Source organism: Microtus oregoni, unplaced genomic scaffold (genome assembly GCF_018167655.1).
Source record: "Microtus oregoni isolate MIOR12 unplaced genomic scaffold, Mior012 000000F_ref0000247, whole genome shotgun sequence".
Lineage (NCBI taxonomy): Eukaryota > Metazoa > Chordata > Mammalia > Rodentia > Cricetidae > Microtus > Microtus oregoni.
The window spans coordinates 67,783,173-67,805,662 of record NW_024543059.1 but is presented as its reverse complement, the minus strand read 5'-3'; the positions used below and the strand labels follow the sequence as shown (position 1 = coordinate 67,805,662).

The following is a 22,490-nucleotide window of genomic DNA, read 5'->3' as shown; positions in this document are numbered from 1 at the left end:
CAGTAACTCACAGTCAGTCTGCAGAAAGCACCACCCTTTCTGTTCAAAGCTGGTGGAGTGTTATTCACTGGGTTAGACAAGTGTTTAAAAACAAGCTTATTGTGTCCATTTAGCTAAACAATAGCATAGCTTCTCCAGTTGGGCCTATGATCTCACAGCCACAGGTTTTTGACCATGTTTACAGTACCAGGTGTGAATTCCTTCCTGTGGGGTGGACCTCAAATCCAATCAGACAGAATGTGGTTAGTTACCCCATAACAACCATGGCGCTGTTGCATGATGGGCACACACTGCTTAGCAGGGTAGTAGACCAGCATCCAGCATCCACAGCTGATGATAGTTCTTCAATAGCCTGTGTCACTCCTTTGTAATTATGAAAGCTGTCTGGGAAGGAGAAGGCATCCAGCTTTGCCAGTTTGATTCTCCTCGGACCAAGCCATGTAATATGTTCAGCTGGTCTTATCATCTAATTCTTGCAGGCAGAATTTTGGTTATTTTTCAAGTTGTGTGGGAGCAGTACTTGTGTATATGTATTTTCCAGCTTTTTCCCCAAGTGTGAAAGTACACACAATCCGGGCACTTAGGGTGTTGCTGCAGAAGGACCGCAAGTTTGAGGCCAGCTTGGGCGATATCCTGAAATCTGTTCTCATGGAGAAAAAGAAAGCGGAGGAAGAGGGAGAGGAGGATTTTATTTTAGTTTGTGTCTTTATTTGGGGGAGTGGTTTTTTGAGGCAGGGTTTCTCTATGTACTGATGGCTGTCCTGGAACTAGCTTTGTAGAACAGGCTGGCCTCGAACTCATCCACCTGCCTCTGCCTCCTGAGTGCTGGGATTAAAGGAGTGTGCCACCCGGATCTCTGTGAGTTCGAGACCAGCCTGGTCTACAAGAGCGAGTTCCAGGACAGGCTCCAAAACCACAGAGAAACCCTGTCTCGAAAAAACCAAAAAAAAAAAAAAAAAAAAAAAAGGTGTGTGCCACCACCCAGCTTAATTTGTGTTCTTAATTGTTGGAATTCTCATAAACCACACAGAGCCATGGTAAGTCCTGGTTTCAGGTGATATTTTAGAAAAGCTGAGAAGTTATCCCAGTACCTTAGCCGCTGGGCTCTGGGGTAAAGGAGAAGGACTCTGGGAGGAGATGGCAGGGCTCTAGCCTTATTCTCTGTATTCTCTGTTGGTGTTGGTTTTGTGTGCTAAGTCAAAGTAAAGTTATATATAAAGAAAAAACCTGATGGGTGTGGTGGTACACACCTTTAATCATAGCACTCAGAGGCAAAGGCAGGAGGACGTCCAAATTCAAGGCCAGTTTGGTCCACATACTGAGCTTTAGGACAGCGAGGTCTGTGTAGAGACCCTGTTCAAAAATTTTTTTAAAAGAAAAAGTCTTCGCGAACTGGTTTATAGGAATTGTATTTGGTTCTTTCTTTAAAGTCAGTTCAGAGAAATTTATGTGTGTGTGTGTGTGTGTGTGTGTGTGTGTGTATACATGAATTCTCTAAAGTGTTATTTACATTTAATCGACTAAGGTGATGTAAATTGTTGTTAACTAACGAATATTTGTATACAGAAACAGATATGCAGTATGCTGCTAAGGTGTACCGTGATGAGCGGCTGCGGAGGAAGGCTGATGCTCTAAGCATGGACAACTGCAAAGAGCTGGAGCGGCTGACCAGTCTCTACAAGGGGGGATAAGCTGGAAGTCCCGCCTACTCCTTCCCATGTACTCTGTCTTTTCTGTACATTTCATTTCTCCGTGAAGCCGAAGAAAACTTGATTACAGACTAAACTGAGGAGTTGATGGCCTACTGGCGCATTCAGTAGTAAGAGTGGACAAATGAATACTTTAGTATGCTTCTGCACTTACTTTCCCTCTGAAATCTCACATGATTCCTTACGATGTCTGGAGAGGATTATCACACCTGTAGCAATTGCCAGTTTTAGTGATTCTCCATTATTCCTTTGCCATGTAAATAATTTTAGAATCATTTTGTGTATATATGAATGCTTGCCTTTTATTTAAATTATTTTAGCATTTAGCTCCATGAGGCGCTCCGTTTAGGCTGATGGAATGAATGTTTATGACACAGTACCATTTTCCATTAGGTATTTGGGTGTGTGGAGTTTAAACAATGAAATTTTTTCAAAAAGAAAAGACAAAACTTTATGTAAAAGCTTATAACAGTGTAGAAGTAATTGACATTTTTAATATTGTTCTTATATTCCAGAATATGTAATGAGATAAATGAACTGGTATATACTATCAGTATGCTCTTTAGTTTTATGAATTGCTAAGCCATACATAGGAACAAAATGCTATAAGATAGATTTTAAAGAAAATATGATGACAAATATTATGCTAAATGAGTTTTCAGTGGTAAGTTGCAGTTATGCCATTCACAATTCTGGTAATTAAAAGTTAGCCCCAAATGTTCATTTATGTATCTTTCAAGGCTACTGAAGCTTATGAAGCAAAAGATGAACTTTCTTCCCATGGAAATTCAATTTCATGGATATAACTGAAGCAGGACCCCCAAAGCAAATGGATTCTTCTACAAATACATAATAAGAACAAAATGACCACTAACACCCAGCTATGTGCCTTTCCAACTGCCGCTGACTTACCGGACAGAGCACGATCTCTTGGGCCACACGCGGCCCTGAGCAGAGGTAGAGCAGCAGCTGGAGCTGTGATTGACAGCAAGACCTCATCCGAGCATTCTGAGCTGAGCTCACTTGCCCCAGGCAACTCATCAGATCTTTAGACTCAGCTTCTTCTAACTCAATCTGTAATACATGGTGGGAAACACAGCTGGGACTTGAAGGTTTGGTGCTTTCTGGGTTTGAAATGATTTGTGGTCTTCTATGTTTAATGATAGTGATGGTTTCATGGTTTCGCTTCATACAGTTAAGGAATTACAAACACAGTTTTGGTAGTTTGTTGTCCTGACCCATCCCCCCTCCACAATCCCTTGCTCAAGAATGAGCATGTTAGGTAGAGAGACTTTGTGGTTTTGCTTACAGATTCTTTGCTAAATATTGCTGTTTTGTCATCTCTTGGCTTGTCTTGAAAACAGTCTCTTGTGTTCTGTTGTCAGAGTCTCCAGTAGAAAGACCTGATTGTAATTACACACATGGTTTCAGGTGTCTGGACAGCCCCACCATGCCTAGAAATGGGACCTGTAACAAGAGGAGTGCCACAAGGAAAAGGTTCCTCCTGAAGTTCTCACACCATACATTTACTATAAAACTACTAAAGTGCTGCATGTCTACTCATCCTTCGTAAGAACCTTTTCTTCACCGTCATCCATATTTCTGTCACTCTCTAAAGTAGAATCTTGACTTTTCTAGCTTCTGAGGAACACCTTCAAAGGACCATGTACCACAGTGGCCGCCTCTACCTCTTCAGTATGTGTCTGTCCATGGGTTCTTCTCAATGCTCTCACGAAGGCTGAGGGCTTGATGTAGGAATCACTGCTCTTTGCTTGTGATAAACTGGGATTGAGTTTTACACTAATGTCACATTCACAATTCCAGGGCACTCTGGGCCTTGTTCTCAGAGCCTTCCAAGTTCTGTTCTGCTTCCTTCAGCAAACTTCCTGTCTGACGATTAGCCTGAATTAGAGTTGTTTAGTTCATGTGAATGGTTCCCTAACGTTGCATGCCTCTAAACATAGCTGTTTGTATTTTTCTACTTCTTTTTCATCCAAATCTTCTTCAGCTCTCATTTCAGCGTTCAGTTTGTAGATTTCTGAATTGCATCAAACCGTTATTATTCCTTTAATTTCTTTGTATTTCCATCAGCTGTTGATCTTGTTCTCTGGAAGAAGATAATAAGACTTAGTGCTTCTCTTCCCAGAGTCCTCTGGTCCTTGAGGAGGCTGCCATGCTGCTTTTGTGATGCTTTCTTGTGCTTGCTCATTGTGTCACTTTCTTTCTGTATTTTGGGTCTCACCACGTAGCTCTGGCTGGTTGGAGCTCTCAGTGTAGACCAGGCTGGCCTGGAACTCACAGAGATTGGCCTGCGCCCCACCTCCACCCATGCTGGGAGTAATGGAATGTGCTCCCACACCTGGTAATAAAGTGGGATGGCTTTTTTGTTTTGTTTTGTTTTTGAGACAGTGTTTCTCTGTGTAGCCCTGGCTGTTCTTTAGACCAGGCTGAATCTCTATAGGCAGAGATACACCTGTCTCTGCCTCCCAAGTGTGGGGATTAAAGGTGTGCACCACCACCACCCGGCTATAATGTGTATTTTCATTCAGAAGAACACATAGTTTTCCATTTCCCATGATGATCATGGCTCTCATGTTTAACATAGCCATTGAAATATCCATTTCAAAACTCTCTTGTTTTTAAAGATCTGTGACAACTAAATTCTTAAGTTTCTTGTTCATGTAAGTCCTCTGCTCTTCATTGTAAGGGTTTCTTAAGTCCAGTGTACTTTTGAAGTCTTCTTTCGTCTATGTTTGATCTGAAGAATGATGTGTACATACTGTTTCAACTCAGTAACTTCCTTAGTTGTCCCTTTGGTCTCCAGCCAGATTTGCACTGATTGTCCCAGTCTGATCAGCTTTCTGCCTTGCTCTGTTAGCACAGCCTTTAACCTGGAACATTCAAGGCAAGCTTGTGAGGGCTTCAACCACTGGTCACTCCTGTGATTCTGCGACTGTTTGAAATGTTTTATTATAAATTTTGTTTATTATGTTTATGGTGGTGTGTGTGTGTGTGTGTGTGTGTGTGTGTGTGTGTGTGTACATGTGCCAGGGTGTACATGTAGAGGTCAGAGAACACCTTGCAGTTGTTAGTTCTCTTCTTATGCCTTGTTCAAGTTCTCAGACTTGTGCAGGGAGTATTTTATCACTGAGCCATCTCACTAGTCCTCAGATTCTCTTTTCTATCTTAATTCCATAGGCAGTGAGTGTCCTCAGAGAGACTCCAGCCTCTTCATGCTATAGCTCTTTCACCTTGGCCACTAGGTTTAAGTTTTTCATTTTCTCCCTTCTTTTTTCAAAAGCTGTGTTTTGTTAATGCATATTAGTTACATATGTCAATGGGTTTCATTATGACATGTTCATACACATGTATAATACATTCCATCATCTTCACCCCCTGTGGCCCTCTCTCCTTCAGTCTTTTTGTTGTTGATGATGACGACTCAAGGAGTTTTCATTGTGGTTGCATGTAGGGAACAGGTGAGGGGTTATTTGCAGGAACATAGCACATTACCAGTGCCTGCAACCCGGAAGGAAACGTCTCCCTCCCTCATCAGCCACTAGATAGATGTTCAGGGCAGGTGTAACCTCTCGAGCCCCTCCCCCTCCACAATGGGATGTGGATAGGCCCTACCTTATAGAGACCATGTGCAGAATCACGGTGTGGTAACTGTGTCGAACACATCACCACTTCTTGTGTTATTTCTACCCCCTGCTCCTCAATGTTCTCTGAGCCTCAGAGTGGGTAGTACAGGTGTCCCCTTACGCTGAACACTCAGGAGTCATGTCTCCTCATTACTGTGACCGTCATGAGCTCTAAAGTCACTTCTGCCCACTACAGAAATGAGTTTCTCTCACCAAAGCTGGCGGTAAGCCCTCACCCACGAGCACAATAACAGTTTGCTGGCTTTTCATTTTAGTGGAAACCCGCAGTTGCAAAGTTCTGTCTCTACCCCATGTGGCCCGTGAGCCTCATGGTTTTCCATTTGCTAGTCTTGACTTCCCCGATCTTACTTCCCACTTTTTTCTCCAAAGGAGTTCACTGTGCCTGTTTTCAGTTTCTGTTTGCCTTTCGTTGAATTAATGTATATAGAAACCTCATGAATTTTCATGTTGTCCTTGCACAGGGGCCATGCTCTTCTCTGTACTGTTTTGCTGTTAATACACGTGCTGCAGAAGTGGGCACACGCCACAGAAATTTAAATATTCTCTTGAGCCTGTAGAATAAGTCACTTAAAACATAGAGTTTTATTTAACTTTGAAAGCTTGTATCTGTCAGAAATTTGTAGGAACTTGAATGAAAATCTTTCAGCTATTTTTCCAGTTCTAGTGGGAAATTTACATTAATGTGATAGATATTTACGTGAACCAAACCTACTTAAATCCCATTCTTAAAGGGATAGAGAAGATAGGTCGGGTTGAGAGATGGTAACACAGCAGAGTCACACATGGCTTTGGACAGTATTGTTTCCGATTCATTGCTGCATCCCATCATTTTTATGACACTTATGGGTTAGATTAAATAGAACTTGGAATTAGCTGTGGGCGTGGCTGACTGGTCTCTTAAGCTACATATAAAGTATATAAGCAAAGACTGAATCGTTAACGATGCCTGAATTGTGGAAGGAAATAGTTGGTGGCTTTGAATTTAACTTCATGTGTATTTAGGTGGCTTGAGCTGAAAGAATTTTTGTGTGCTTGCTACTCAGGCTATGGTACAAAGCCCAATATTTTCTGCCTTATAGCTACATGAAGTTTCCCAGTTTCATTTGCTCGCTTTCGTCTTTACCCAGTAGCTCTTCACCTTTGCATATTAACTGGGTGGTTTGGGAATGGTAGTTACACTATGAGTAATTGATGTTTTATCTCCTTACACACAGAGAAGCATGCACTCACACTCATCCATACACGTTGAGAGGAAAGAAACAGCACTTTCCCTCCTTTCCATTCCCTTCTTCCTGAATACACTAACATTAGTTAGTTATCTTGAAGTCTTAGGGTTTTTTTTTTTTTTGACCAAATAGGCTAACTGAACACTGAGGAATCTCAAGTTTCTCGTCTAATAAGCGAAAACAACATTTTGAGACCTGATTGCATCTGAGTGCACGATTGTTTCATAACCACTTCATGCTTATTCATGATTGTCAAGAATTGATAAGGAAAATCCTTACAGATAGGATGTCTGTATGCGCGCTTGTGCTCATGTGCACGGGCCTGTGAAAGCACTCTGTTTTGTTCAGCTCAGGTGTCCCCAAGAACAGGACTGTGGCATGCTAGCCCTTGACTTCAAATGCACTTTTATGCTGAATTTTTCTCGCTGTTCAAACTTTCACACTGATATGTAAAGTAAGTGAGTTTTTACTCTCCTTATCTTTATTAGTAACATTGGAATGCAGCTATTTCACATGTGATACACTTGTTACTGTGCTCTGAGATGTTTAATTTTAAAAACTCCCACTTTTTAAAGCAGTGAAATGATAACTGGTGGGCCAGAGGGCCTCATGAGCCATCCTTCAGTTAGGCAAGTATTATAGCAAAGGACCAAGTGGTTTAAAGAGAAATGAGTGTCTTTGCTTAGCTTCCCCACTCGACGCTTGAGCTTAGTTCTGGATGTCTTACCATCCATCTTTTTATTGAGTGAGGCGAACTGAAAGGAAACCCATAGCATTTTTCTTTATCTACAAGAAAGTGTATGAAGATGAACATCTTGAATTTTAATCCACGAGATAGCTAAAAACTTTTGTCTGCTAGCCATATCAGAATAGGAGGAATCTTTAAAATTCTCTGTAAACCAATGAAAATAAAAGAAAAACTTGACAATAACCTCTACATTTTGTTTTTCTGTAAATCCAGTTTTCCACTACAAGTAGAAGTCAGGCATGGTAGCTCATGCATGTAGTCCCAATACTTAAACCACCAAGTGAGGCAGGGGATTTATGGATTTGAGGCTAGCCTGGGTATCTTGTAAGACTGTTTCAACTACAATAAGAAACAAAAACAAAAGCAGAAAGAACCAGGTTATTTAAGCAATTCTTGCACAACCTTTAATAATCTGGTTGGCTTCACAATCCTGAAACCAGGTTCCCTGTTTGGTTTCACTTCTATAAAACAGATACTTTCATATAAGTGGAAACATTTTTTCCTCAAAGCAATGATTCAAAACATGCTCCTTATATTAAGGATTATGTAACCACATTTTTGTAAATGCCCGCTGTGTAACTTTTTCCTATTACGTGGTTCTTTTTCAATTAATTTGATCTTCTGCTGGTATAGGGGCCAATAGATCTGTGAATATTCTGTGGGTGTGTCCAAGTATAAGTGTGTGTATATATATATATATATATAATGTATATATTTTCCAGCTAATACCTCAGATGTGTGATTTTTTAATAAATCCCATACTGTTTGCACAGAGCAGGGCTTCCATTAGCAGTAGGTATTCTTATTTCAAAATGTGACCATTAGTGAAGAGGATTTCAGTGATGTGAAACCTTTCAGTTGATGTCCATGTTTTAATCCTGATTCCCAGTTTAAGGCCCATGCGTCAAGTAAAATTGTATCTTTCTGAGTCTGGTAACCCAGAAGTGGTCCTTGAAATGTCCTGGTTTAGAAGTTATTAAAACTCGGGGTGACTGCTTGCTGAAATGTCTAGGAACTGCATAGAGGCAATAGACACCTGATGTAAGTGCCAGCAAGATTCCGCTTAGCCCTCCAGTGGTACCATGAACACTGGAAGGGACTTTTGAGTGACATTACATAGCATTTTCACATTACCTTCAGAATGAATTGGTATTTATAATTTATTTATACTAAAAACTGCTTTATTTTTGGTCTTTAGGTTGCTGTGTGAAACTTTCCATTTAAAGTTCTTGTTCATTTGTTTGTTTGTTTTTAAGCTGCAGGTCATTTCCAGGGTGTGATATAGATTTTCAAGGTCTGGTGAGATTTGAATGGAAGCCTTGTGTTAGGAAAATGAAGTACTATTGATAAAGGAGATCTTCACAGTGCATTCAAGATCACATAATTAGGTTTAAAAATGGAAGGTCTGATTTGTAAAAATTTAATGTTATATCAGACTTATCTAAGATTTCCTGTGAGAACTTAAGCTGCTTTTGATTTTTAATGAATGTTGTAATGAATGATTTATGAATTTTTGTCTTTCAGTCTGTAATTTATCTCAACATATTAATAAAAAGAAGGGATGTTCTCACCATAAGAGACTTGTCTTCATTATATTTTATCCTTTTGTTTTTTGAGACAGAGTCTCATTCCGTAGCTCTTGCTGTCCTGGAACTCACCCTGTAGACCAGGCTGGCCTCGAACTCATAGAGATCTGCCTGCCTCTCCCTCTTGAGTGCTGGGATTAAAGGTGTGTGCCACCACCTACTGGCATATTTTATGGTCTTCATATGTTCATTCTTTCATTCATTCAATCATTCAATAAATGCATAAATCTCTGTTGTATTACAGGTCATGAGCTGAGAGCTGGGAATTAGTCACTGATCAAGACAAAGCTCTAAGTGTAAATTTAATCAATAAAATATTATTGTCAAGGAAATAAATCTAGTTTTAATCTTGATACATGTGAGCGGATCACAAAGGACAATGAGAACATTCCCCTAGCGCACCTGAACTGTCCTGGAGAGGTAAAGGAAGATTTCACTGAGAAAGTAAACTTAAGCTGAAACCAAAAAGGGGAAAAAAGAGGTGAAATACTAGAGAAAGGCTTCATATAGTGTGTGCCAACTGTCATCCTGAAAATATTAGGATTCGTGGCAGCTTAGGTTGCTTGCACAAGATCAAGCCAGTCAGCATTCTAGCATGGAGTGGGGAGGGGTTCATGGGCCCTAATTGAGGAGTTATGGACTGTTGATGGCTTCTGAAAGAGAGGGTGTCAGTTTTCTTTAAGGGTTGTCCCATGTAGGTTGATTGTGCTCCATTGGATAGTCCCACAGGCCCAGGAGTATATGAGTAGCACAAACTGAACTTGATAGATTATCGGGAGAAGGGAAAAAGGACACCATGTTTAGGGGTATGGAAATGGGGTGGACTTTGGAGGAGTCTTATCAGAATACATTGTATGAAATTCTCAAAGAATAAAAGCACTAAAACTTTATGGAAATGAAACCAAACTTGTGGGATGATTTAGTATAAGGTAGGTAGAGAATTAAGATAGGGCCCTAATCTTCAGAAGACGATATGCAAATCATGGTGATGATATTACACCTCAGGTCAGTTGTCAAAAACCTTAGACCTTTAAGGAGGGAGTTATAGGATCAGATTTGGGTTTTTAGAGTATAATTTTAGTTGTTCTCTGGAGGCTACGATGATATATTTCTAACAACTTGCTGAGCACCTGGTCATATGCACACTTTTAGCGGTTTTGTTTGCATTATTAAGTGGCGGTGTAGCTTGTGTCTTCAGTATCTCTCAATGGTTTACCTGATCACATATCCCCCAACATGCCCCATCTTGATGTCCCATTGCAAAGTAACGGAACCAATTAGTCGTGAAAAGAAACTTCTAATAATGAGCCCAAACTAAGTTGACTATTAGACTGATAATAAGCTTAACACAGATGGAGTCTGATTTGGTCTCAATGACGAGAAGTAAGGGCTTCAATCAGGAACTGAAAAATGTACATGTGAGTCATTGTTAAACAGAATGCAAGCAAAGAGGTCAACAAATACAACTGTTGGTTTACAGAGTTGGAATTCCAAGACAAGTAGAAGGAGAAACAGGCTCCTTGGTGTTTTGAGAGCTTCTGGGTTGGAGCACGGTGATACAGGAAGGACATTTTTCAGCTTTCAGTAAGCAAGAGCAGATGAAGACAGATCACAGTTGAAAAGGGTAGGTTCCAAACGGATTCACTATGGAAGGCGTAAAACTGCAAGATAATAACACAGGTGCCATCACTTGAAGAGTTAGGAGACCGGTGAGAATGGGAGCTGAATCATGTTATGCAAGAAAGAAATTAGCCAGCCCATTAGAGCCGGCACCCAGGAGACAAAGACAGGTAGATTTCTGTGAGGCTGAGGCCAACTTGGTCCACATAGCAAATGCTAGGCCAGTCAGATATACAGTGAGACCCTATCTCAAAATAATAATTTTTAATTGAAGTATTTTAATAGTGAAAAGGCAAAGACTTTTAAGAATGTCCCTTTCAATTTCTCATGTCACTTGAAACAATCTGAACTGACTAGGCGGAGGTCATTTGTTGAGCTCAGTAGTTAACAGTGCCATCCTCCCAGACAATTGTAGGTAATACAGCATTTCCTCTATGTCTTTGAGTGTTTGCGCTCTTACTTTTAGGGTTCGGAAATGAAGATTAGGCATTTATTCCCATACATCTGCCTTTTTTTTTTTCAAGGTACACTACTGTTAAGAATACATGAGGTAAGAGAAAATTTGTAGCAAAAGCCACCAATTTCATTTTTCCTGAGACCCCAGACAGTCACTGGGCTGTGACTTTGATCCGAGGTGATTTCTGTTTGTTTCTGGGATTCTACAGAAGTCCACTAAGCTGACTACCAGAAGAATTACCAAAGCGTCAATAATGAGAAGCATTGGGCCAAAGCAATTGGACTGTTCTTTTTTTGTTAGCATTCTAGTCTTCCCCGTACGGTAGGCTTTCTTAAATGTACAAAACACCAAACAAAAGATAAGACAGTTTTTAGAAGGCACAACTAATGCAGACTCAGAACCTAAGAGGCAACCCAGTACTTGCATGTTTAAAACAGACGTGACAAACGAGCCTACCGCTCATGGCTCCTGAACTGACTTTAAGTGAAAATTCAAGAGTAGGAAAATGGGGTCATCTAGGGACCTGGGACTTCTATCAAATAGGCTGTTCAGTCCGTGCTCCTCAAATGTCTTCATTCATAAAATTGTATGTGTGTGTGTGTGTGTGGTTTTTAAGGAAAAGGATTTATGGAAAAGGGTGTGCATACTCGCACAGGAACGTCTTCCGCTGTAGGTGTGATGGGTGAAAAAGAAGGTGCTGGGACCTCAGGAGCTAGCCGGGCGGCTATTGGCGCAGCGCGCAGGCGCGGTTTCCGCCAAGTCTCCCCGGAACTTCCGAATCGCCGGGAGCGAGGGTATAGGAAGTTCTTCCTGGAGCGCAGCGGAGGTCACGAGTCATGTGACTGGGGCTTGACAGGCGGCTTCCGAGAGGCGACTGAACTGTGGGGATACCCGGGCAGGTCGCCCCAGGCTGGAGCGCGCGAGGGTCTGCAGAGGTCGCCCCTTCTCCCGCGCGGGGACCCCTTCTGTCCGGGCGGGCGGAGGTGGGCCGTCGGGGCTGGCCACACGGACGGGTTTCCAGACCCAGACCCAGAACTACGGCTCTCGCCGGGCCTGGCGAGGGTGGATCCCGGGATGCTGGGTCTAGGAAGGGAAAAAAGCCTGGGGTGCTGGGGGAGTCACAGAAGTTTCTCTTCCAGGCGTATAGGTTGATCCTGCGGGAGAAAGGGGTTCATCATGGCGGATGTGAGTGACACCCGTTCCCGATAAAAAAGAGGATGTGGGAGGGTTGCATGAGGCCACTGAGTCGGGAGAGGTAGAAATTGGTTTTGTGCTGAGCCCTGCCCATCTTCCCGGGTCCGTTGTAGCGGACTGATATGAGAGTGGACTCGCTGGGTCCTGAGTTTCTATCAGGAATGGTTGTGGTGAATCACTAATGTACCTTAGCCTGAGAGAACTGTATTCTTCCCACTTCCCAATCCTATTGGGGCTCACAGGAGCTCCGGGCAGTTAACACTTACTTCTAAAGGAGGAATGGCCGCTTTCTCATCAGTACCTGTTCCGTTGGTATTGTTCGTGATTCCCACTGAGTCCTCGTAATGTCTCATTGTTGTGATCTAAAAGGATTTCTAACGGGTGCCCCTTCTGCAACCTTTGTTCCTTTTTTGTGTGTCTGTTTAAGACGGGAGCAAAAGTAAGTTCGTGGCGGTGACATGTAATAAGATACTCATTCAGGGTTGGAGATAAAGGTTCAAATCAGCCCACGTTTAGGGAAGAGCGCATAACTGATACCTCAGTTGTCAGTGATTGTTTCCAGATGAATTCGTAATGAGACGAGATCGCCTTCTGTTCTCTTAGTCTGAACCATGTTCTATGTTAAATGTATCACATTGTCGTTATCTTTGGTCAAGAGACTGAATGAATATAAGAGTAGTTTATCTAATTGACTTAGGATCATTAAAAATGGTTGTGGAAAATTTCTATGGACATGGGAGGAGGTTCATAGACTGTTGCCAAGTGAATACGGTATTATCAGGACGTAATTATTGTGAAATGCATCTCGCTTTAGGGCAAGCATATATTTGTGTTTCCCTGTGCCAGGTACACTGACATACATACGTTACTAAATTTTTCAGCATTCTTACCATGTAGAGTGTGTGATTATCCCTATATATACATATAATATAATGTATATCCCATATATATATATATATATATATAGAGAGAGAGAGAGAGAGAGAGAGAAACCCAATGAAACTGAGGCCTAGAAAAAAAGCTGAAACCCCCAGTTAAAAATGGTGACTTATGTCCTTTAAGGGGGATGTGGCAGGGCTATGAAAGCAGACTGTAATATGATCTTTAAAACATTATTCTCTTTCAGGATCTAAAGCGATTTCTGTACAAAAAGTTGCCAAGGTAAGAAAATACTCATTTATTGCCAAATAAATTCTGTGTAACATTAATCTTACAAAGTATTTTGTTTCACCCTTTTAGGTTAGTATTTTATATGTGTCGTGGTGATTATTTCCCATATTTAAATTCATAACTAACCCCAAGTATCATAAGTGATGGCTTGAGTTTACAGATAGATAACATAAAACTAGAGCTGTCACATGACTTGTTTATGCTCAATAGGAAATAGGTGCTGGAGCCCAGAACTTAGATTTCTTGCCATTCTAAAGTTTTTAAAAACGACTTATAGTTGTTTATTGGGTTGTAAGTTGGATCTTTAGGTTGGAAAAATGAATGTTAGCTTGGACTCTTGCTTTCATTGTTGAAAGTGTTCACATATTAGCTTATGCTTTTACTCTGATTATAGATCAGTAGAAATTAAAGACAGCGTGTTCTGGTTTTAATTTATATGTTCTATTTTTCTTTTTCTTTTTTTGGTTTTTCAAGACAAGTTTTCTGTGTAGCTTTTGAGCCTCTCCTGGAACTAACTCTTGTAGACCAGGCTGGTCTCGAACTCACAGAGATCTGCCTGCCTCTGCCTCCTGAGTGCTGGCATTAAAGGCATGCACCACCGCCCAGCTCATATGTTGTATGAAGAAAACACTATTGGTGTGTTAAATGAAATAATGGGAAATCTTTAATTTTAATTATCTTCTTGTGACTAAATGGTCAACTATGGAGACTAGCTGCTGGTTCTTTTTCACACAGATGGCCAGAATGATGGCAGTTATAGCTTTACATGCTAGCACATGACCACAGAAACATGGTACAGGCTAAAGCCATGCAGGGAAACGTTAGTGACTAGTGGGAGAACTAACAGTTGCTTTCTGACCTTATAACTCTTCCAACATTAAAACTTTTCTCATTACTGCTTACAAATAGTTTTTGGAATGCAGACTGTCCTCGTTTGTTCTACTTTTGTGATAAAACACTGGCTGAGAGGAACACAGGGAGAAAGGATTTGTTTCGTCTTGCAGACTACCAGTTCATCATGAAAGGGCAGGCCTGGGGCTGAAGCAGAAGCAGAAGCTGTGGAGGAGTGCTGCTTATTCACTCGCCTCCCCGCGTCTTGTGTGGAGGTTCCCTCTTCCCACATGACCCTACCTTGGATCTACTTGCCAAAAAACGCACCAGTACACAGACCGATCCACTGACTGGTTTTTGCTTAGTATACTAAAATGTTAGAAACACCGTGAAAGTGAGCTGGGCGTGTGGATGGGCCTGGAATCCCAGCATTGGGAAGGTGACAGAAGTGGAGATCCTGTCTCAAAGGAACAAGGATGGTTAGATGTCTCAGCGGGTAAAGGCAGTGGCTGTGAAACTGATGCGGGTGCAGTGACACGCACGTTGTCTGCTGACCACATGCTTGCACACATAGATAAAAACATTTGAAACAGCAACTGAAAAGCAAAAGAAACTGAGGTGGTTTTTGTTTGTTTGGTTGGTTGGTTTTTATCGAGTCATTTCAGGGCGACTGTTTCTTTTGTTTGCCTTCCGATAAGGAATAGGCATCTTTTCTACTCTGCCACCTCTGATTGGCTTCCATGTTCCATCCTTTGTGTTTTCCATACTGTGAAGTCCCTGAGATTTCCTTTGATGTTCATGTGTGTGTTTTTATCCAACTGCTTTCCTTATGGTAAGGCTCATACATGAGATATGTGCAATTTAAGCATGCTGTAAAGGGCTGGGAATGTATGTCAGTGATAGAGAATTTGCCACGCGCTTGGAAGGTTCAGTCTGCAGTACTTCCAAAGGGGCAGAAGAATATTTGCTATAGCATAACGGTAGGGAAGGGACTAGTGCCACCCTTTTCACAAGGACTGAGTGCACTCTGATTCATATTTGCAGACCATTTCTTGAAACAGATTTATTACACCTTAAGAACAGAAAGAGAAAGAAGGAGGAACAATAGCATTGCGAACACTCAGATTTGTTGCTACAAGTGTGGGTTTAGTGGGGTTCATGCATTTTTGTTGTTTTTGTTTATTTTTAAATTGTTATATATGAGTGTGGGTGTTTTATGTGCATGTTTGCTTGTGCACTGTGTGTATGACTGGTGTCAAGTTGCCAGGACTGGAGTTACAGATGGTTGTGAGCTGCTATGTAGGTGCTGGGAATTGAACCTGGGTTCTTTGGAAGAGCATCCAGTCCTCTCTACTACTGAGCCATCTCTCCAGCTTCATAGGTCCATGGTTTTAACTGCTTTATCTCTCTACTTCTCCACAAAACCAGACTAGTTCCAGGTATCAATACAATGTATTTTTAATTCCCTGTTAAATATCGTTCTTGGGTTTATATTTTAAAATCTAGTTGTGACCCCCTTCCCAATATCTCAGGCTTTCCATGTTTTAAAATAGCCAATATTTTATAATTATATGAAGAACAGTTTGGTTAGTTTTTTGTGGCAGGATTGCTGAGATGATGGGGAGACAGTTAGGGGCTGAATCAGGGTCTTATGTGTGTTCCGCAAACACTCAGCCACACCATAGACCCCAGCTGATGTCTTCAATACTAGTGGAAGGAACACTGTTTTTAGAATGAAAATAGTTTGTTTAGTAAGCTTTAGATTTTTGCTGATTAATAAAATTTACTTCTAAAATATGTCTGTTGGTGGCCCAACAATTATTAGTAAAATGTATGCAGATAGCTCTTGGTCTTTTGTGTAGAATTGAAAACAGCTTCTCTGTGCCTTGATTTCTAGAAAGGAGTGCTTTAGGAATGGGGCTGTCCTGCGTTCTTAGGCTGTGTCTCCGAGGATTTGTAATCCAGTAAAAAGAATGAACACCCTACTTTTTCACCTCCTCTTTCGGTGCGTTGGTTACTATGTAAATTAATGACTATGGCAATTACAAAATTTTACTTGTGCACAGATTTTTCTAAGCATTTTGAATAACAGGTATAACATATTGAACATTTGCCTTTTTATTTGATTTTTTTTGAGTAGACAGTATATTTATAAAATTCAAGATTTAGAATCTTCTCATGCCTGTCGTCCAGTCATGTAGTTCTGCTGCTAGAAGCATCTGGTGACAGAGGCATTTATTCCTTACAAACAGACACGGATGAGTGTACACTTGTATACACATGTGTGTGTATGTGTGTGTGCGTGTGCAATACACAATACACACAAGGTCTACTTACACATTTTGTTATATAATTTGTTGCTTAAGTTGCATTTTCCAAACCTGAAGTTTCTTTTTCTCTTAAGAATATAACTTTGAGGGGCTGGAGAGATGGTTCAATAATTAGGAGCACTTGTTGGTCAGGCAAACGACAGGGAAAGGTTAGGTTCCCAGCACCCTCACTGGGTGGTTCAGCTGCTTTTCAGTCCAGCCCTATGGAATTTAATGCTCTCTTCTGACCTAGGGAGCCACCTTCCTGCATGTGGTACATATACAAGTATGTACACAGAATAAAGAAATAATAATGAGAATATATGGCTCAGAGGGTGAAGACGCAAGCTTGGGTCCTCAGAACTCGCCTGGACTCGGGGCTCCTGGAGTGAAGTGGGAGAATCCCTAGAGCTCATGGCTGCTAGTCTGGAATATGCAGTGGCAGACAGAGGCCTGAGGTTGTCGCCCGCCTTCCACATGCACCCTGCATCATCTCTGTCTCTCTCACACACACTTGAGAATTACCATCATGAGTCTGAGGTACATGTTTGTAGAAATCAAAATGATTTTGTAATACTGACTTTTGCTTTCTTGTAGCGTTGAAGGGCTCCATGCAATTGTTGTATCAGATAGAGACGGGGTGCCTGTTATTAAAGGTAAACTGAGTGCTTCGTGCATTTTACTTTTGACAAAATATGTGTTTTAAATAATTAGAAATGTGTAAAGCTGGGCTGGAGAGATGTCTCAGCGGTTAAGAGCATTGCCTCCTCTTCCGAAGGTCCTGAGTTCAATTCCCAGCAACCACACGGTGGCTCACAACCATCTGTAATGAGGTCTGGTGCTCTCTTCTGGCCTGCAGGCATACACACAAAGCAGAATATTGTATACATAATAAATAAATAGCTATAAAAAAAGAGAAATGTATAAAGCTTATTTCAACAAATTAGAACGATTGTTTTAGTTTTTTTTTTTTTTATGTACTTTTGTCTGTTGGAGACTGGATGTGGAACCTGTAGTGGGTTCCGTGTCTGCAGGACCTGGAATCTCTGCACGCGTTTACCATTTACCATAGGTGTTTTCATTTAGAAAAACGCAGCACGAGAGAGAAAGACGCCGTGTGACAGAACTCACGTGGAGAGGTTTTTTATTGGGTGAAAGTGAATGGGAAAAGAGTGGAGGGAAGAAGGGAGACTGGCCCCTGGGGACAGAAGCAGCAGAAGAGAAGAGACAGACAGACAAGGAGAAAAAGGGAGAAATGGGAGGTGGGCAGGGCCCTTTGAAAAGGGAACGAAGGTGCACAGGAGGTGCTCTAAGCAGTGCAGCTGAGGATGTAGCTGTCAGAACCCCAAGAGCAGGCCAGTACATGCCTGAATAGTAACAGCAGACTCAGTTTTTCATTGAAGATGCTTACGATAATGCCAACTATTAAATATATCTCTAGTATTGGGATTGAGTGTGCACGGCAAGCAGGCAGTCATCCTTGACCATATCACTAGTTCAGACTGGTGGTTTTTAAATCTTACAAGGGTTTTTGCTTCTTTATTAGAAATATTTTTTTAAAAACTTTAATGTCATAATTACTTTAGTTGATCTGAATATAAGAAGTTTTAGAAAATGCATCTTTATTAATTCTTGAGGCTGTCATGTGTGTACACAATGTGTTTTGATCCACCCAACATGAATTTGGCTGATTCTTAGTTCTTTTTAACATGCATTTGCTGTAACAGAGTCAGCATGAACTCAGATTGCTTACTTTTGTGTCTTGTGGCATGATCCAAGTGGATGTTTGTAGGCCATGGCTGCATGCTTGTTTTTGGCCAAGACCTGAATAATCACACAGAAACTATATTAATTATAACATTGCGTGGCCTATTAGCTTAGGCTTTTTATTAACTAACTCTTACATCTTAAATTAACCCATTTTTATTATTTTATATTTTATCACGAGGCTTATGGTTTACCGGTAAGGTTTTGGCTGGTGGCTCGTGTCTTTTTTTTTTTTTTTTTTTTTGGTGTTTCTATGACTCCGCCTACTTTCTCTCTATACTTTTGTTTAGATTTTTTTTTGCCTGGCGTCACTTGGTAAGCCATTGACTGAAAGCAGCTTTTTTAATAGACAGTGGCAATAAAAAATATTTACACCATACAGAGGGGAATTCCACATCATCTTCCCTTTTCTGTCTAAATAAAAAGGATGGTTTTAACTTTCACATAGCAAGATTACATACAGCAAAAAAGATATCAAGCAAGAATTACAGTTACAATATTTATATTTATTTTATTTTTTATTATAACTAAGGAAAACTATTTTTCTTCAACTTTTCAAAGACCCCAGAAGGATATAATATTATTTAAGTTAACAAGAAGTGCATTGTAAGCAACTTTTAAAACTCTAGAATTGACAGGGACATCTTGCTACCTGGACAGTCACCCAAAGTTCTTCTGTATCACTGGGGCATCCATCTTCAGCCTACAGGCACATAGTATCTGGCAGACTTTTCTATGAAGCAGGAAATTTGAAAAACTGTTTTGCTTCTATTGACAGTTTGTCAGTCAACTTTTTTGTTGCTATTGTTGTTGTTGTTTTTTTGGTCTTGTGGTTTACAGTTTCTTTTCCATGTCAGGACAGACAGACATATAATTTTAGACATTAGGGTTACCACATTCTTTAGAAGTCACCTGGGTTAGTTCTTCCATTTTACATATTAACATGATCAAGTACAGAGAGGACACGGCCTGTCTGGAGCCGTGCATTGAGTTGGTAACAAGCCGTGACAGGGTCCATTGTCCGTGGGTGGCTGTGGGCAGGTCACCTGTCTTTCCTCACCTCTCTAAAGAGGGCTCAGGTGACTCTCCAGCCCTTGTGTCATTTCACAGAATCTTGTGAAACACTGGAGCTCCCTGCTTAGCTGATGCGGCTAACCTAGTCCAGCCTTTAGTGAGCGAGGGGACCTGAAGCAGGCAGCCAGCTATGAAACTGTCAGCATCTACGAGAGACACTGCTTCCGGGGGTTTTATGAGAGCAAACAATTTTGTAGTTTTTCCCATTTTATTCTCACATATCCTCAGATGACCAGAATATTCACTTCATCATGGAAGTCAGCATATCTTCCCTGAGTTATGAATACTGAACTTCTGATTAAGTAATTTTTCCCATCTGAGTTGATGAGACCCAGGTGGTAGTCGTGGGGTTTTCAGCACTGTAAATGTACCTTTGTGCCTGGGTTTTATGTTCTTGTGCTCTTTTGAAAGTTGCTGTTAACCTCTTCCTGCCATGCTCTGCATCATTTTATTTACCGCTCATTCCACAGTGGCCAACGACAGCGCTCCAGAGCACGCCCTGAGGCCTGGCTTCTTGTCCACCTTCGCCCTTGCCACAGATCAAGGCAGCAAACTCGGGCTTTCCAAAAATAAAAGTATCATCTGTTACTATAACACCTACCAGGTTGGTATATTCAGTGTGTAGCTCAATGCTTCACTGGCTCATCTGTCATTTTTATATCTTTATGTTTTTGGTATAATTTTAATATGAGGGTCACAGATTTTTTTTTAAATTAGCCTTCAGAGTACTTATATTAAAACTAGGATTTTTTGATGTTTTTATATCAGAAAATAGTTATTGTGGAAAAATACTTAAAACTTTAAAAATTAAGAGCTTGTTAGCCTGTGAAGTGCGCATTAGGTCACTGTCAACTCCAGTAGATGGTGCCGTTAGCTTGCACAGCTGGGGATCCTCAGCACGGTTCCTCTGTTGTGACAGGTAAGAGCCTTGCCTGGAAAGTTCAGTGATCAGCTGTTTAACTCTGTTGTTCCAGCTGAATCTAGCTGTGTTTTCACCATGCAGCATGCGATTTAGACTTTATTCTCCTTCCAGGTGGTTCAGTTCAATCGTTTACCCCTGGTGGTGAGCTTCATAGCCAGCAGCAATGCCAACACAGGTATGTTAGAAGAATGGCCTGCGCATGCAGGCTGTGCTCTTTACAGTGCTGTCCTGGAGCCGGCCTGGTGGCCGCTGTTGTCAACCACCTGTATTTGTGCCGTGGCCACTTGATTCCTAGTTCCCACGTCTGCAGAATGGGGGCCTTCTCCATCATCCAGGGTATTTCCATATGCAAATGGTATGGTCAAGAGATTGGCTTGGTGCAGTAGAAGCTAGTCACACCCGCATTGCGGTTCGTGTGCTATTTATAGCTCACATTAAAACAGCCCACGGAAATGAAGGGTTACAGAACATAAGCAGGACACATTTGATGCTAAAAATGACTTCATTCTATAGACCCATCAGTTAAATTACAATTTTAAGGTTTTGAATACTTATAAACAAGTTGAGCATGACTGAGAATTTAGTTTCTTAGTTTCTGTTGCTGTGGTGAGATGCTCTGACAAACCCTGATGAGGGTTGATTTTAGCTCAGCATTCATAAGAAGAATTTTCTAACATTCTAATTTCTTAAATCTCTTTTAGGACTAATTGTCAGCCTAGAAAAGGAACTGGCTCCATTATTTGAAGAACTGATAAAAGTTGTGGAAGTGTCCTAATCTAACAATGGATTTGATGTCTTCCTTGTCTTCACCGCAACAACACCCTGACAGTCCAGCAATCTTTAGACCACAGTAATACTTTATCTATGTATCCAGAGGGCCGCTCTTCCACCTTACACTAAAGGAGAGCCTGTAGCTGTAATTTATAGACAGATCAATTGTTATATTTATGTGTATAAAGTCTTTTCTTACTTAGTGAGATCTGGGAACGCCACAAAAATGGTTCATTCTAGTGCAGCTCCCATGGAGTTAGTGTGGATGTCTGATAAGATAGAGTGGTGTCTGTCCCGTCATTGGGATCAGAGTGGCAGACGGATGCTCTGGAGCCAGCAAGCACACCTGCTGCACAGTTCTCCCACGTCACAAGCCACAGAGACGCTTATGAGAATAATAATGAGGGCGTATTTTTTTAAGATTATATTTTATTTCTTTGCATTGAGTGTGAGGAAGATGAATGGCTTACTAAAGTAATAAAGTAAGTACAATCACTAACCTCCTCTGTCTGTGATCTCCGGTAGATGAGTATTACTAATGGAGTTGATTCTTCTTCGAGGGTGCTGCTCTTCAGTGAGAACGCAAATCACTGCTCATGATGTCTCTTCTCCTCTTTCCGTAACAGTGCTTTAATGACTGTGTTCTTTCTACATTGGACATGCCGTGTTACTGAGTTCTGTTTCCAGTATCAGTATGCATATGAAAATGACAGTATAGCCATTTTTTCATACACAAATATAAATAAAATAGTATTTTTAAAAGCACAGAATGAACTTTGTATAGGCCTCTTCTTTCAGACTTTCAAATTTGTAATGGACATAATTAATTCTGTCCTCCAGCCACATGAATCAGCAGTGACTGCTTCTTGTGAGTGTTGTATTGGAGTTGTTTTACCTAGTATATACTGTCAAAGCCTCATCCATGGGTCTGACTGAATCACCAGGACCGAGGTTTTATCTGCTAGATATGCCTAAGAGGTTCAGGAGTGGCTCAGCCATGACTCCCCTTGTCAGTTTGTCGCTGGGGTGCGTCAGTTCACAGGCACTGACTGTGCACCAGTCTCCAGCGCTCCCACTGCACAGCCGTAGCGGCAATGGCCTGGAATGTCTGCTCTGGGGACAGCTTTCCATGTTGGAGTTGGTGCTAGCACAGTCCTCGGATTCCGCGGGAAGCAGTTTTCCTCCCCTCACTTTCTAGCACAGTAGGAGATGGATTGCGAGGAAGGGAACCAGGTGTGCAGGTCCTGTGAGAGTGGGACGGATGCCACTGCACAGCCACGAAGCAGGGCTGCTTAGGGCACGTGACAACAAAGTGCTCTCTGGTGAGCAGTAAACTGTCAGCTCTGAGATGCAGAATTCTTACTGTCTGGGTTACCACTTGATGTCTGGAAAGTTCTTGCCAGTAATGTGGTGCATGAAACGAAGAATAAAGTAGCAAACT

At 41.3% G+C, this 22,490-nt stretch overlaps 2 protein-coding genes and 1 non-coding gene across 10 annotated transcripts in view; 2 read left to right on the top strand and 1 right to left on the bottom strand.

Annotated features, from left to right (window-relative positions):
- Dnajb14 (DnaJ heat shock protein family (Hsp40) member B14) overlaps nt 1-9,017 on the top strand; it is a 44,275-nt gene extending 35,258 nt beyond the window's left edge. For all 3 annotated transcript variants that reach the window (XM_041633735.1, XM_041633598.1, XM_041633654.1), the window contains one exon: nt 1,567-9,017. In XM_041633735.1, the coding sequence (XP_041489669.1) occupies nt 1,567-1,691 (125 nt within the window). In that variant the 3' untranslated portion in view covers nt 1,692-9,017. The remainder of the gene's footprint in view (nt 1-1,566) is intronic.
- On the bottom strand, nt 5,791-5,894 carry LOC121455305. The gene has a single exon (XR_005975471.1). It is a non-coding gene; the product is annotated as a U6 spliceosomal RNA (small nuclear RNA).
- A 2,809-nt stretch (nt 9,018-11,826) lies between the features above and the next one.
- On the top strand, nt 11,827-21,813 carry Lamtor3 (late endosomal/lysosomal adaptor, MAPK and MTOR activator 3). Of its 6 annotated transcripts, none has more exons than XM_041670155.1 (8): nt 11,827-11,946; nt 12,151-12,196; nt 13,332-13,366; nt 16,104-16,211; nt 17,113-17,171; nt 19,827-19,960; nt 20,390-20,453; nt 20,980-21,813. In XM_041670155.1, exons 4-8 carry the CDS (start codon nt 16,180-16,182, stop codon nt 21,051-21,053), a joined length of 363 nt encoding a protein of 120 aa, XP_041526089.1. In that variant the 5' UTR covers nt 11,827-11,946; nt 12,151-12,196; nt 13,332-13,366; nt 16,104-16,179; the 3' UTR covers nt 21,054-21,813. The 6 variants fall into 6 exon arrangements, with proteins under 6 accessions (XP_041526089.1, XP_041522318.1, XP_041523109.1 ...); XM_041669428.1 differs by having other exon boundaries at nt 11,844-11,994; XM_041668622.1 differs by having other exon boundaries at nt 11,850-11,936.
- Nucleotides 21,814-22,490: the final 677 nt, after the last annotated feature.